This window comes from Typopeltis vanoorti, chromosome 4, assembly GCF_054136105.1.
Source record: "Typopeltis vanoorti isolate ZY-2024b chromosome 4, IOZ_Tvanoo_1.0, whole genome shotgun sequence".
In the NCBI taxonomy this organism is placed as follows: Eukaryota; Metazoa; Arthropoda; class Arachnida; order Uropygi; family Thelyphonidae; genus Typopeltis; species Typopeltis vanoorti.
In genome coordinates this window covers 125,996,252-126,013,593 of record NC_143552.1, presented here as the reverse complement: position 1 = coordinate 126,013,593, position 17,342 = coordinate 125,996,252, and the positions used below count along the sequence as shown (strand labels likewise).

The window sequence follows — 17,342 nt, the reverse complement described above, 5'->3', positions numbered from 1 at the left end:
ACAAGAGGATTAAGGGTCTTGGATTTGGTCATCTCATCGGAGGATGTAATTATCAATGAGGTATCAAATCATCCACCAATTGGCGAAAGTGACCATGAGGTGATTACTTGGGTGGTTGCCAGCAGTGCAAGGACCCCTGTGAAAAAAGGGTATATGTGGAACTACAAGGGGGGTGATTATGAAGAGCTCAGGAGACAGCTTGCAGGTGTAGCATGGAATGAGGAGTTAGCTGGAAAAGAGATCAATGCAGCTTGGGGGATTTTCAAAAAATATTTAGTGGATGCAATGTCTAAATGTATACCACGGGTGAGAAGGTTAAATAAGTTAGGTGTGAGATGGATGAATAAAGAGATTAAGCATGCAATACAGAGAAAAAGGGCATTGTGGAGGCAGCATAAGAGAAGTGGAAGTAACCAATTTCATGAGTTCTACAAAGACCAGGCAAGGAGAGTGACTTGGTTGGTGAGAGTAGCTAAAGAGAGGTATGAACAGCAGTTAGCTAATGAAGCTAAAAAGAATCCTAGGGAGTTCTTTCGATATGTAGCCAGCAAAAGAAAGAATGATTATGGAAGGATGACATTGATTGGAGGAAATGGTATAAAGACAGCTGTTGCAGAATGTGTGGTGGAGATACTTAAAGCAGTTCATAAAGATCTTTCAATCTTGTGAATGTGACTTCATGGAGAGATTAAGAGCAGTTGATGATGGGGAGGAGAGACTGACTGTAAGTGAGCAAGAGGTGTTTGGGGAGTTGAGTAAACTAGATGTAAATAAGGCTGTGGGACTTGATAATATATCACCGCGTATTCTGAAGGAATGTGCCAGAGAGTTGACACCTGCCTTGACATATTTTTTTAATACGAGTCTTGCACTTGGTCAAGTCCCTAAAGAGTGGAAGGAGGGCAAGATTGTGCCACTTCATAAAGGAGGTGATCGAACTCAAGCATCAAACTATAGGCCTATCTGTGTGTCAGGTGTTGTGGTTAAGTTGTTGGAGAAGCTTGTGAGAACTAGGATCCAGAGTTGGGTTGACAACAATGGTATAATCTTTGATGGACAGCATGGATTTGCTAAAGGGAGGTCGTGTTTTAGTAATCTACTTACTTATTACAATAAAGTGACTGCTTCCTTGGACAGAGGAGAAGGATACACAGTAATATACTTGGATTTCGCAAAAGCTTTTGATAGAGTGCCTCATGATAAGTTGACAGTCAAACTAGAGCAGATGGGGTTGGATATTAGATTAGTGCATTGGATTGGAGACTGGCTATCTGATAGGTATCAACAAGTTGTGTATGGGGGTGCAATATCCAGGAAAAGGAAAGTCACTAGTGGAGTGCCTCAGGGATCTGTTTTAGGGCCATTACTATTTAACTTGTATATTAATGATATTGGCGAAGATTTGGATGGAGATATTCAGTTGTTTGCAGATGATGCAAAGTTGGGACGAACCATAAAGAGTAGTGAAGATGTTGTGGCCTTGCAAGAAGACTTGAATAAATTGAGTGATTGGGCAAGCAAATGGGGATGTGAGTTCAATGTTGCAAAATGTAAGGTTTTAAAATTTGGAAAACAAAGATGGGATGCAGAATTTATGCTTGGTGAAAATATATTGTTGGAAGTAGAGGAAATAAGAGATCTGGGAGTGATAGTGGATAAGGATCTAAAATTTAGGGGTCACATCGCCAAAATTGTGAAGACAACACAAAGACTTCTGGGAATGATGAGGAGGACACTGACATGTAGAAGTAGGGAGATTCTTGTTCCATTGTATAAGGCTTTGATTAGGCCACACATGGACTATTGTGCCCAGATTTGGTCACCTGGTTTTCAGAAGGATGAAGAGATGTTGGAAAGGGTCCAAAGGCGACTGACTAAGGTAGTTTCTGACCTCTGGAATGTCGAGTATGAGGAAAGATTGAAAAGATGTAATTTGCAGAGACTAGTGGAGAGAAGGAAGAGGGGAGATATGATAGAGACCTACAAGTTGGTAAGGGGTTGCTATAGGATCAATGGTGGAGAAGTTCTACAGCGAATAGTGGGAGATCAGGGGAGAACCAGAGGTCATCCCTGGAAACTGTATAAAGAGGGTGTGAGTAGGGGAGTGAGAGGCAGGTTTTTTTCGTGCAGAGTTGTGAATGATTGGAATGCCTTGCCTGAGAGTGTGGTGTCTGCAGGGAGTTTGAATGTGTTTAAGACCCGGTATGATGAGATGTGTGTGAGATAAAAGGACCTCCTAGATGAGTCTTTGACTCCATGAGGTCTTGTTTAATAATAATAATAATAATAATAATAATAATATGAAACTTAAACAAAGATCATTTTCTACTAATTTCTTGATTATTTGTCTTAAAGTAAATGATTGGTGCTTATAATTGTTCTTTAGCCTAAACCTGGACTTAAAGTAACCCAAAAGAATTATATTGCTATGCTAGCAATTAAACAAAAAAAAAAAAAAAATGAATGTGGAAGAATAACTTTAGTGAATGTGGATAGTTTCTTATGTCAAAAGTTGATGAAATTGTTGAAATAATGAGTGCTCACTCTGCTAAGATCTATGAACCAGGTGTATGTAACATGGTGCATAGTGCTATAACTGCATTGGATGAAGAGTTAGAGGTGAATGAGATGAGGTTCAACAGATGCTGCATATTTCCTCTATGGGGACATCGCACAATAAAACTGTTTATAAGCACTTCTAAATTTAAATTATAAGCTATGTCTGCTTCTATTGATATAGTTGCTAGACCAACCAATCTTTCTTAGGTCATTGCTGTTCGCAAATCATTTTTAATCGGTTTAAGTTGGAAAAACTTCTTTCTGCACTTGCTACGCTAAAAGGAATTGTTAGTATAGCAATGCCGCCCACCACAATATGGCTGAACGAGCGCCCTTATTAAGCCGTGCCGTGAGGCAAGCTGTCTCTATGCTACATCCTATTGACAGTACTGCAGATAGAATTTCAGCACATATGCAAAAGGAATATTTAGCCAAATTGGCTTGGCCCTTGACATGTTTGTGTAACTTGAGTCTCAACTCGGATCTGACAAAAATGGAAAGATTGTATGATACTTTCATTGTAAAAGGGTGGTGCAAAAACTGATGCATCTAACTACTAACCTATCAGAATCTCTGGAGTAGTGATGAAGATTTTAGAGAAGTTGGTAAGAACTCACATAAAGACATGGATTGACAGACAAGCTATATTTTGCATGGGTTTACTAAAGCAAGGTCATAATTTAGCAATTTGATCATATTTTATGATATGTTACAAGTGAGTTGCATATTATGATACTACTGAACTTTGCTAAGGCATTTGATAAGATACAATGCGAAAGGCTGTAGTAAAAACTGAAGAACATGGGATTGGAATATAAGCTACCGACTTGGATAAGTGGGTGGCTGATAGATAGGTATCAGAAAGTGAAAAAGGGGGGATGGGATCTATGTCAGATTGAAGGTGACCAGTGGTGTGTCCCAAGAATGAAATGAGATGAAGGATCATGATTGAGAATGAGAAGATTGTGCAAGAAGAATGGTGTATAATTTACAGATGTCTGAAGTGAATTTGATGGAAGAAAGGACCTGTAGATACTTTATGGGTTGCATTTGAATGATTTTTGGAGTTAGATATTTGGAGAAAGCATTGTTCAGTGAGAGGTTCAAAGTGCAAAATAAGAGAAACTATACATGTTGGGAAGGATGCATTTAAGGTGGGTCTAGTCACCCCTGAGACAAATGACTACGAATACAGAGATAATCATGCAATGCCAATGTTTTAAATCTGAATTGGTTGATAATGACATCATAGAAGGGTAATTGTGGCTACAAAGGGATATTGAAAGGCATGCATATGAATGCCAAAAACATCAGAAATAAAGGGGAAAAATTTTGGGCAATGGTGACATCAATGAGACTTGTTTTGCAAATGGTGATTTACTTACAGGAATAAAATGTAAAGGGTACTGTATTTTTATGAAGGATAGAGGAAATAATATGAGAGAAAAGATATTACTGATGATAGCAGACGAACTGCAATCAGCAAAAGTAGAAGTTAAGGAGGACTTTTAGGACTGAGGGTGACAATTCAGTTGATGTTATTTGGTGCAGGACAAAACCCATCAGCACAAAATGTATTGCTGGTTGCTATTATAGGCTTTGGGAAAGGGTGCATAGTAAGAATGTGGTGCAAAATGATGAACAGATTAGTGCAATGAGTGCAAGCCAAGCAATTATTATAGGAAACTTTAGCTATGAAAACACAGAATAGAGGAAGAAAAGGTGCATTACTAAGGAATAATAATTTGAAACAGCATGTGATGGAAGGGACCTGGAGTTATAGAATGCTGAATCTAGTAACAACATTGAAGATATATCCATAATGGCAGTAGCCAATTGGCTTCCGATTTGGGGGAGGAGGAGGAGCAGCCATGCAGTTGTGTTCTGGGATACTGCAAAATATGTAGAATTCCTGGTTAAGAAGGGGTATACATGCAACTACACAGCTGCAAATTAAGATAAGAGGCAGTTCGGAACTGTACCAGTGGAATAAGAAGCTACAAGGGAAGAATGTCAATAGTGCACGAGATGTGTTCAAGGATTATTTGAGGGAAGCATCATCAGACTGCACATCCAGGGTTAGGCAGATAAACCAGGGGAAATTAAATGGATGAGTATCAATATAAAGTAAAAGCTGCAAAAACACTGTGGAAGGAATATAAATAAAAAATGAACAATATGTCCATAAGCAATGTAAAGTGCAGGCAAGAAGGGCAACTAGCATGATAAGAAGAGCTAACTCAAATTAAGAGAAAAAAAATCAACTAAGCAGGCCAAAGGAAACCCATCCTAGAATTATTCTGCTATGCGGTGAGTAAGACAAATAATGATTATGGAAGAATAACTTTATTTAGTGCTGATAGTAGGAAGGTAATACTTGAGATTCTAAGTGATCCCTCTGCAATGGTGTATCACCCAGATGGAGACATTGCAGTTATTGAGGTGAAAGAAACTAATGCAAGGTAGATGAACTGGAGGTGCTCAGCATATTGGGAAATATCAATGTGAATACAGCAGCAAAATTGGATATTAGTGCATGTGTTATGAGAATGTTCAAAAGACCTGGTAATGCCTCTTAACAAGCTGTTTAATCTAACTTTCAGCTCTCACAAGATTCCAAGAGAATGGAAAGAAGATATGATAGTTCCATTACATAAAGAAGCCTCCAAGACAGATATAGAAAATTACAGACCAATAATTAGTATCTCAGGAAATAATGTTAAGGTACTGGAAAAATTAGTTAAGGATAGAATTCAGGAATGGCTGGACAGAAATATGATGCTTTATAGTAGACAGCATGGCTTGGTGAAAGGTAGGCCCTGCTGAGTAATTTATTCACATTTTATTAGAGTTCAGGTCAGTGGGATAAGGGAAATAGTTATTCCATGAAGGTATTGGACTTTGCAAAAGCATTTCACAGAATACCACATGGAAAACTATTACATATGTTGGAGCAAATGGGAAAGTTATAGAAGCCCTAATACAGAACGTAACATATGGTGGAGTCAATTCAGGTGAAAGAGGGTCACTAGTGGAGTGCCTTGAGCTCTGTATTAGGGCTTCTACTATTCAATATGTATATTAATAATAGGAAATTATTTAAAGGGAGAGTAAGTTTTAAAAGAGGTATACCGTGAGTAGACATATCAATACAAAATTAATAACAGAAAAACTCTACTGAAGATGCCTGTGACACACAGGTGAAAATTATACTATTAAATAATCTTTGTATGCGAGTTTTTTCCGTTATTAATTTTGTATCGTTAAAGGGAGAGTATTCTGGTTTTTGACAGAGATGCAAAAGTGGGGAAGGCAATAGTTAATAAAGATTATGTAGAGATCTTGCAGGATGACTGAAATAATAAATTGGCAGTTGCACAAAAGATAACAGTTGTTGGTTTCATGTGGTAAAATGTAAAGCTATGCAACTTCAAGATGAGAACATCACACTGATGGCAGGAAATTGATGAGGATAGAGATTTAAGGGGGGGGAGGAAATCAGAGGAAGGGGATCATTTATTATATGTAGCCAAGGTCAGTATCAAATGGCAGCTCTGTTGATACCCCTCCCCAGGGATTCTTAGCACCCTCTACCTTCATGCACTTGCTGCTGCCTCAACTAGTAACAACTTCTTGTAACCTTCTTTAGTGATGTTGTTTATTATTTTAACGGTATAATAGAACACAGAAACTAAGTAAATAATTAATTTATTAACATGATGCTGATATTTAGGAGTCTACCAAGTACCCTGCTCATGCAATCAAGCCTACTATGGTCAAACAGGAAGAACTGTGAACATCTGCATCAGCGAACATAAAAGATATGTCCGGAATTATCATTATGGGAAGTCGGGCCTAGCAGACCATGCTCTGGATACCCCTGCACACAGGATCAACTGGAAAAACACAAAAGTACTACACAGAAACCCGTATAAATCAGAGAGATTGTTCTTAGAGGCAACAGAAGCCCTAAAACACACTCCAAATCTCAACAAATATGGCTGTATTAACTTGCCGAAGATCTGGAAGACAGTCATATTAAGAAAAAAATAGCACTTTTCTAGGACTCTAGTAATATATGATAGCTTTTTTTTTTTTTTTTCCAGATAGAGGGTGCCAAAATCAGGACTCTAGTCTTTGTGTTGCTGCTACAATTTTGTTTAAGTACACCATGTTGTTTTAGTCTCGCGTATTGTGACAAACAGTGTTTTTGTGCTCTGAAGATGCTGGTTATAACACCAGCGAAATATCAGCATCGACCACCCTCCTATCCATCTCACCAACCCTATATCCATCCCCATATGCTGCAATTTACTGATCAGAATTCCATGTGGTATCCTGTCAAAGGCCTTAGCAAGGCCCAGTAGAATCACTGTAAACCCATTACCCTTATCCAGTTCAGCCGTCACTGTGTTATAATACGTCACAAAACCATGCTGTCCCCGATACAGTATCCCATTTTCTTCTATCCAATCTTGTATTTTCCTCTTGATTATTTTCTCCAAGACCTTGATAATGATTCCTGTTATGCTGATTGGCCGGTAATTTTCAACAGCAGCATTGGAACCACCTTTATGCAGCGGAACTATTTTCCCCTCTTTCCACCCCCTTGGGACTGACCCAGACCCGAGGCTCAAATTAAACAAAATAGTCAAGGCCACTGACAATTCTTTAGCCGCTTCCCGTACGACATGAGCTGGTATACCATCCAATCCCACAAATGTATTGACATTGAGGTTCTGTAATAGACTGGTTACCTCTACTTCATTCATCACAATTCCATTATAAGCTGTTGGTTCTTCCATTCCTGCAATGTCACCACCTGGATGATATACTCTTGCAAAGTGCTTGCTCAGTAATTCCACTATATCGACTGATTCAGTTACCTCCCTACCCTCAGCATTTTTTAAGATCATTCTACCATGAACATTTTTCCTTTTACTTGCAACATATTGAAAAACTGTTTGGGATTCTCTTTAGCCTGCATGGCCAATTTTCTTTCGTAATCTGCTTTTGCTTTTCTTACCACCCTTGTTACCATCCTGGCCTGAGCTTTATACTGTTCCTGTGCCTGCTGGTCACCTTTCTCCTTAAATTCCCTCCACAATTGTTTCTTTTTTTGCAGCTCAAGCTTAACAGTGTTATTCATCCATTTATACAAATATGTGATATAATGCATTTGTGAGTTCCTGTGCAAGCTCAAACGCAAACAAACAGCAATAAAATTCAACCAAAGGTTGAAACTTTTTTGTGAGTTTAGCCCACCAATAAAGAGAAATTCCTTCAGAACGATAAACGACATCCCATCATGAATGTATTAAAACATAAGAAATATATAGTGAACATTGTTATGACAGTTTCACATGTTATGGAATTCGGTTGAAGAGAATTAGCATTTCAACTCAACAATTGTAGGTTGTCTTTGGGTCACACAACCTTTTGGTAATATCACACCAATCATATGCACATCTTCATAGCTGCTCACTGGTATAAAATAAAATTTAACTTATACGTATTGTAACCATAAAAAAAAGGTTGAATAATTTATAAACGTATAAAAGGATATCACCTGTAAATCGTTGACATGCCACCTCTGGCATAGTTCATCATCTATGACATATAAGATAACCATCCCTCAAAAAAAAAAAAAAAAAAAAAAAAAACTGATTGAATTTGTAGAATTTTTTGCCCTTTTCAGTATCTCCAGTTTAACTGTATTTTTATAATTAAAATTTCCCATAATCATCATCCTCTTTGTACTCTAAAATAACTTGCATAAATATTTAAGTCATCATTATGTATAACTATTGGCCTAATTTCACTATAGATAGTAATTATAAAAAGTATATTTCATAAAACAAATAGTTTTCTTTGCATAACTTGAGCATAATTGGGGGGGGGGGGGATAAAATAATGATAATATAAAATCAGCTATGCTATTTGAGGCAACCATCAAATAACATGGCTGCATACCTCATTAGTGTTCCACCGGTGTCGCTGAGTTGGGAAATGATGAGCTTTTGGAATGCTTTCAAGACTGTCTGGAAGGGCTGGTTTACCATCTTCGGCTGCAAAATATGCAATAAAATATTAATAAAATAATATTAATAAAATGGAAGAGATAAATCTGTTTATTCACACACATATCAATGAGAATATTCACTCATGTCATTCATTGCTGTGCAATGTAAAAATGCATATTTTATCAAATACTGTATAATTCCTTGAGAAAAAGAATGAATTTCCAGATGTTACTGTCCAAAGCGATTGCTAACCTTCTACATTAGCTTCATTTCATATGTTACACTATAAATGCAGTCAAACCATATAAATAGAAATCAGTTTAGAATGAATATGGAAATAGTAGAAAATAATAAAAACTTGAAAGACAGCTAGAAAGAAGAGCACATCACGAGGGAACAATGCTAAAAAGTTAGCTTAAAGAAAGATTGCACTGCAATATTGGAAGTATTCTGAGAGTTTAAGAAGATATATATGATGGCAGAAAATATAAAATTAACAAATAATGAAATAGATGAAAAAACTGCAGAAAACTATTTTAAAACTTGCTCTCTAAATAACCATCATTTTTACTAAATGGTTTAAGGAAATTACAACGTATACTAGGATATACATTAAAATAAATTTTAATACACTTCCAATATTTCGGCAACGTCACGTTGCCATTTTCACAGGAATTTAAAAACAAGACATGCACGCAGGCACAACAAACAGTAAATGAGGACGAAGCAGGAAGCTATTCTTTCTCCTAAAAGTCCTCATGATGCTCCCTAGTGGGCAATGTTGGTGTTCTTGGCTGATTGGGCTGAAGGTCTTCTGATGTAGGTTTCCCAAATTTGGGGCAGTCTAATGCAACCAAATTTGTTGAGGTTTAGATTGTTTCTTAGGGCTGAGGCTGATTCCATGAAAAGCCAGCATAGAAAACCTTACACTCAAACACGCTGACATAATGGTCAGTTTTGATGTCTCCTCCTTATTCACAATTGTCCCACTCAAAGAATCCTTAGAGCTAATCCAACTAAATTTCCTCCCGATATCACAGCCCTATTTCAGTTCACAATGAACTCAGGCTATTTTGTTTGGTAAGGAAAATTCTACAAACAAATAGAGGGGACAGCCATGGGTTCTCCACTCTCCTCACCCTCGGTCAACTTTGAAGAGAAAGCCTTAAACTCTGCCCCACAAAAACCAACCATATGGCTTCGCTATGTCGATGATGTGTTCGCTATTTGGCCACATGGCTGTGATTAACTCCTCTCCTTCCTAACAGACTTAAACAACCAACACCCCAGAATGAAATTCACCCTGCAAGAAGAAAAAAACAACTGCCTTCCTTTCTTAGACACACTAGTCGTCTGCCAGCCTGATGGAACCTTGGTTTTCTCAGTCTATAGAAAACCCACCCATACAGGTAGATACATTCACCAACAATCCCCAACCCCACTCACAACAATATGGAGTCATTAAGACACTACACAACAGGGCTAAACTTATCTGTTCAAATGACAATGCCCTAACCACAGAACTAAACCACATTCTCAACACTTTCTCAGCCAATGGCTAACCCCCCCCCAAAAAAAAAAAATCAAAAAAATATTGAAACCAATAAACCACAACCTCCTCCCTCCCACCTCACAACAAGGATTACTCTAAATCCATCACCGTACCCTATATCTCAGGCACCTCGGAAAAAATTACAAAAATCCTAAAAAAACATGACTTAACTTCTTGTTACAGACCATATATAGAAAGTTGGCGTCCCTTATCTGCTCTACTAAAGACCGACCTCCCTCCCCCCCCCCAGACCTACCTGGTGTATACCAGGTCCCTTGCAGCTGTAAGCTGTCCTACTTTGGCCAAACAGGCAGGACAGCTAATATCAGAATTTCAGAACACAAGAACTACATCCGGTTTCACCAATACAGCCACTCTGGTCTTGCAGACCATGTGCTGGATACCCGCCATAGAATACGGTGGAAGAAAGCCACGATAACACACCGTAGTAAATTCATATACGAAAGGCTTTTTATGGAATCAGCCTCAGCCCTAAGAAACAATCTAAACCTCAACAAATTTGGTTGCATGAGACTGTCCCAAATTTGGGAAACCTACATCAGAAGACTTTCAGCCCAATCAGCCAAGAACACCAACATTGCTCGCTAGGCGGCACTATCAGGACTTTTAGGAGAAAGAATAGCTTCCTGCTTCGTCCTCATTTACTGTTTGTTGTGCCTGCGTACACGTGTCTTGTTTTTAAGTTCCTGTGAAAATGGCAATGTGACGTTGCCGAAATATTGGAAGTGTATTAAAATTTATTTTAATGTATATCCTAGTATACGTTGTAATTTCCTAAAACCGTTTAGTAAAAATGCATAACCAACGTCTAAGCCTTTCCACGGGAATAAATAACCATCAGTATTTCAAAAATATATCTGAAGAAATAAAAAGAATAAAATCCTAACAATATTGGCAGATAATCTTTGCATTTCATATTGTAAACATTTAAATTTCCTTCTGTTCGTGTAACACTCTAGATTTAAATTCTCATAGAATTTAAATCTAGAGTAAAAGTAAGTAAAAACATAAGTAATTAACAAAGGTAGTAAAAAAAAAACATAGACAATGTTATCATTCTGTAGCCTAGGGGTTCTCAATCTGTGGTATGCATACCCCTTGGGGATACATGGTAAAAGTTTTCAGGGTATGCCATGAGAGTTCAAAAATTGCTAGATTTAGTAACAAAGTCGCTAAGTTGGTAACACTGGTACTGATTAATTTCTGAGAACTGAGTGACGAAGCACAGCACTGTCGTTCATGTCTATACACGTTTGTTAAATTGTTAATATCACTCTTTGTGTTTATCAATATATGTAATTTATAACTACAAAATTTAATGTGTATATACATATATTTTATTTTATTCCAACTATTATACTATAATTATAGTTTTATCTATCTATATAAAGGGTCGCCAGTTACATACACATTTCCAGGGTGTATGTGAAGCCTAAAAGTAGCCTTCACCACTGCTGCATGCCCCTGCTGTATAAATTTTCCTAATATCCTCCCCATGAAAAAAACCATGAAAGTTAGCATAACAAATCATGAGTCACTGCAGTTAAAATAAAAATTTCCCACAATAAACAGTAAACAATTTTTTTTTAAAAATATCAAAAATAGAACAAAAATATATCCCTAAAAATCCAACAAAGCAAAAAAAAAAAAAAAAATCCATGCAAAAACTTCAACTTTACTAAAAATGATAGGATCTTGATATTAATAATCTATGATGAGCACCACCACTTACATGCATCCAAACCTGATCAACTGGCAGCCTCTACAACCATGGCCCAGCTAAACTTTCCACATTATATAATACATGCTGAGTTCCATAAGGACAGAACATGTGCTTCAGTCAGATCTCATATCCCATGCCAAAAGGTTATCAGACCTGAAATCCTCTTTATATCATCTGCTTTGTCCAACCAGGCCATCACAGAGATGGTCTGATTGGCCATGAGAACACACACACTTTACAGACAATGCATACTAGTGGTGGTGGTGTAGTGGGTGGTAGATGGTGCTGTGTGATGAAGGATTAGGGAAGGCAGATGGAGTATTTGTCCTCTCACGATGAGTCCTTGCAGGCATCACAAAATTAATTTATAATTAAAAATTTCTTATAAACAATTTACCTTAAAACTTCCTGAACAAGTGAGAAAGTCATAATTTTTTATAATAAATTAAAAATGTTTGTAAATGAACAGGCCGAACCTTTGTACAAGCTAATAGCAAAGCCCAAATTCTGCAGGCAGCAATTCAAAACAGTTGTGGCTCACTTAGTTTGAATTCCTTCCCTATTAATTTTTGAGAAAAACCAATATAATAAAATTAGTTTAATCCTTTATCCAAGTGTGAAGCAAATAAAGTTTGCGCCTGAAAGTATCTTCCAGACTGGGTTAAGGTGGTACAACACCAGGACAACTCGTTGCAAAGGTGGAGCAAGCTACCAACACTCCTATCTCGGTATCTCCTATAATGCAAAACACATCTCCTTGCGGATATGTCTAATGTTATGCATTAAGGGAAGGGCCACTACCCAGACTAGTTTCAACCTTTATTGAGGCCTCTTCAGTGGGAGCAAGGCCCAAGTGGAGATATCAGGCAGAAGCATTAACAGGTCATCTCCACCTATAGGAATTGCCAATTGGTGTGCCACCCTTTTTAATAATTTACTCTGGATTTAGAGAAAGATGTTGAAAGTTTATTTTTCACTTGGTTAGAGTATAATAAAATTAGTTTAATCCTTTATCCAAGTGTGAGCAAACAAAGCTTGCGCCTAAAAGTATCTTCCGGACTGGGTTAAGGTGGTACAACACCAGGGCAACTCGTTGCAAATTTTCAAGAAAAACCAATAAGTACTGCATGGTTACGAAATATCATCATCATCTTTTCAGGATTTAGACCCTATGGTATGTTCCGGTCTCTTTCCATCTTTTCAACTTATACCAGTATTTAGAAGACTTATTCCACTGTAGTTTTCACAGTTGCACTTATCACCTTTTATATATATATAAATAGATATATATATATATATATATAAAATGGGATAATAATTGCCTCATTCTAACTGGGATTTTTACTTGCTGCCAGATATTGCTAAATAATTTAAAAAGTGGTTTGATGAATAGGATGACTGCATATTTCATAAATTCTATATTTATTCCATCTTCTCCAGGGGATTTTCCTGATTTGCTTTGCTGTATTGCTTGTTGGATTTCTTGTAATGTTATTTCTTTCACTGCATAGTTAGTAGTAAGCATTATGTCAGGTTTAGATTCATTACTATCTTGTCATAGGTTTTGGAAGAAGTCCAGCCAGGTTTTCTTTTTGATTAATTCAAGTTTCGCTTTTTCTTTTACTTCCTTATTCATATTCCTTAGAATTTTGTATGTATTTGGTCTCTTCGCTATAAGATCTCTTTCTAATTTTGTGATGAAGTTATCCCAAGTTTCTCTATTCCTTTTTTTTTTTGACATGCTATTGTTCTTTTGTATTTATAATTAATTTTACTTCTAGTGATTTTGTGTTTATTCATTCTTTATATGCTTCTTTCTTATCTTTGATTATTGCTTCAATGTTTTCGTCCCAGTTTTTTATTCCCTTTCTCCTCTTCCATTTACTTTTTGTTCCGAGACATTTTGTTTGCTGCATTCATTAATACATTTTTAAAGTTATTCTATTCTATCTTTATATCCTCATTTTCATTTATTTGCTCTAGTTTTCCATTTATTCTTTATAAAGGTAGTTGATACTTTTATCATCCAAGAGTTCAACTCTAAAAAGTTCCTGGAGATTTCTCCTAGTGCTGATGGCAATAATAGTTAATAATTATATTAATACCATCTGCCAGCAACATAAGTTTCTGACTTGCTTGGAAAATTCTAATGATTAGCCTTTTTTTAGTGTGACAATTTTGCTAATTGTGAAAACGCCCTGTCACAGGCACCCTCAGCAAGACCTACCCTCCCTATGATACTTCTGCCAACTATGATATCAAATACTCAATGTTTCACCTAAAAATTACATTACAACTAAAAATGAATTTTTAAATTCTTCTAGGGAAGGGAGAGGCAGGACTAAGAATTCTAAAATGTGGGTATTTTATTGCTAAAAATCACTAACCAGAGAGGTATGCTTTAATTTTTTTAATGGAACAGAGTAATAGTGGTATAATATAATCTTCCTTCATTGCTGTTAGCAAAAGAATTTTAATTTATTTTACTATTCCTGTAATGCATTATCATCTCATCCTCCATAATTTATTTTGAAATAACTCTACTTGATTGTAGAACTCTTCGTATTTCTTTTCCAAGTTAAATGTAGTATACAAATTATTACAATCCTCAGATAGGTAAAAAAAAAAAAAATTAAAAAATGCTGCTCTAGACTCACCGACTTTTTTTTTTTTTTTTTCGCAGATTTACAGTCACTTCTGGGAAAATGTTTTTCATGCAACAAATAATATTGCTTCAGATTCACCTCCTATCCCCATTTGTAAATTTTCCTTCATTATATTTCAGCAAATGTCCAGGGAAAAAGAAAATGCAATACAATATTAACCATTTCATTACATTACTGGGAAACATTCACTATAGCCCAATTAAACTTTCTCCTCTCACTCTTCAATTTTATCACCAAGTTACCGAACAGACAGTTTCGCTTATCTGAAGTTATATTTTCCCCTCATGACGTCCCTATTTTAATCGTGTGTTAAAATTATGCAGTAAACTCTTAACGTACGTGGCAAGAAAGTAAATTTCATTGCAAAAACACTAAATTACTGACCCGGTCAAAGAATTTAGTTAATTTAATTAATATGAAATGTTATCATTAATGAATATGCTTTAGGAATTGTTTTTAGCAATACATCTTCATGGCTATTATTGTGTTTGCAATAAACCACTTTTTTTCCTGAAATTAGCGAAATTCGAGTAATTATACTTTCGAGATTTTCTTGGCGTTAGATAGGATCTCAGTCGCATTACGGCAACGTGGCGTGAACCGTCGACAAACAATTACTTGTCAAAACTGCAACGTATCCCAGAGTTAGCACCGGTTAATCGTCGATCATTCAATCTAATTTAATTGCGATGAAAACTTTTCTGATGAAATGATCGCTTTGTAAACCATGAAAACAAGTTCGGCTCAGTAAACCAGCGCTTCTCAAACGGTGGGCCGTAGGTTTTGTTGAGGGAGGGGGGGGGGGGAGTGAAATAATGAAAACAAATTAAAAATGTTTTAAGACTAAGTAGATTTTTTTTATTTTAAAAGAAACGTATTTAACTTTTATTATTTATTATTTATTTTTTGTTCTTTTTATATTTTAATGGAAAAATTCACACATATTGGTGTTGGTTCACAAACTTTGCTTCCTGCGTATTTCGGCGCTTAATGGATATTAGTAAATATTGCTTATTCATTTCATTTCAAAGCAGTGGTTAATTGTATTTACTTCGAATGCTCTCCAGGGAAGCTCCAAATCTTCCTGTCCCTTTCATCACGCATTCGTAATCAGGGACTGTTGATATTGACTTTATATACATATCAAAACTCGTTTTATATTATCACTGTCATCCGAGCTAGTTTTCTGTTACCAATAAAAGTTTTGCATATACTTCACACATGAAAAAAAGCTTAAACAAGTTCATGTGGAGAGATAGTACCTTGCTTGCAGTGGTAAACCCTCCCTAACAGCCACTATACTGCAGAGGCAATAAAAACAAGTAATTTTATTATGTCAGTGAATAAGGTATGAGGAGTCTGTGTAATATATTTCTCAACAAATAGTGCAATTAGAGACAACTGGGATAAAAACACACTAATTAATGAATCATATGTCCCCTCATACAGAAACTATGCTGCATAGACTGAAACAAAACCATATGTTGCATGGGCAAACACAGTATCTAACTAAAAACTATTGTTATAAATTAGATGTGTGAGTTCGGTTCCCCAAGGCAGCAATAAAATTCAACCGAACGTGTTAAAATTCGTAAAAGTGTTAAAACTATAATGAATGTTATGGCAGTTTCACATATGGAATTCAGTTGAAGAGAGTTCAGAGAGTTAGCATTTCAACTCAATTGTCAGCTATGCTTTTTTCTTTCGGTTGCGCGGTCTTTTGTTAATACCGCACCAATCATATGCACGTTTTAATAACCTGCCTTTGTTGTCTGTTTCGCGTTAGGCTTAATAACCGTAAAGGGAGAAAAGTCACAAAAGAGAAAAATGTTCCTGGTCTGGGGATTCTCTTATTCAGGTAATATTCACTAATTTCATGTTATCCGTCTGTGGTGTGCCAGTATCGGTAAGTGGTGATATTATATGATCTATTCTGCGTTAAAAAAATTTAACCCTGAGATGGATAAGTGGCTGATAAAAAATAAAAAATAAAAATCCCGCGAACAATCAGAAGAAGCAGAAACAGACTAAAAAAAAAAAGGACAGTATTTCAAAATTTACCGGAACAGCCTGCATCGTCTTCAGAACCAAACGGTAAGAGGCAAAAAATGTAATATATGCATTTGATTTTTGCAATATTCGCTGTTTATGTTTTGTATTGAATATAAATACAATAAATATTATAATAATATATCTCTCTATTACGATTTATTTTCGAGGGGGGGGCGTGAAATATTTTAATTTTTGCAAAGGGGGCCCTGACATCCAGAAGTTTGGAAGGACTGCAGTAAACAAAGAGAAGGAAAGAGACTTAAAAAAGAAAAGAAAGAAACGTTGATGCTCACTATGAAGGTTCCTCCCGTTGTGCTATCTTCCATTTCTTTTTCAGCTGTGGCTTTGAATTCCTATTAATATTGTTTTCTTCTTTCTCTGTCGTCGCCATCTTATCTTAAGGAGTATTCCCACTATCATTCAGTGAAGACACTGTCGACTACTGGTTTTCTTTCTTCTTTCCATCTGCCAATCATCCATTCAATTGTTTCTAAACCTGTGGCTCTCCATTTTCAGCGAAAGGTCATTCCTGGTACTTATCTTCATTCATTCTTTTCAGCTGACTCGAATCACATAACTTTTTTTTTCTCCAGTTAATATACAGCCCGTTCAAAAAAACATTTTTAAACTCGTTGCACGTTATTAATAGACTAAAAGTTGAACCAACAACATAAAAAATGTATTTGAATGTATTTCAAATAAGCTTTCATTTTCAAGGAGATTGATTTCCACATAACAGAAATGAA

General features: G+C 36.3%; 1 protein-coding gene across 3 annotated transcripts in view; it reads right to left on the bottom strand.

Annotated features, from left to right (window-relative positions):
* Positions 1-17,342, bottom strand: part of LOC150107659 (calmodulin-binding transcription activator 2-like) — a 790,456-nt gene that overhangs the window by 375,847 nt on the left and 397,267 nt on the right. For all 3 annotated transcript variants that reach the window (XM_090391992.1, XM_090391993.1, XM_090391994.1), the window contains one exon: positions 8,533-8,627. In XM_090391992.1, coding sequence (XP_090248118.1) covers positions 8,533-8,627 — 95 coding nt within the window. The remainder of the gene's footprint in view (positions 1-8,532; positions 8,628-17,342) is intronic.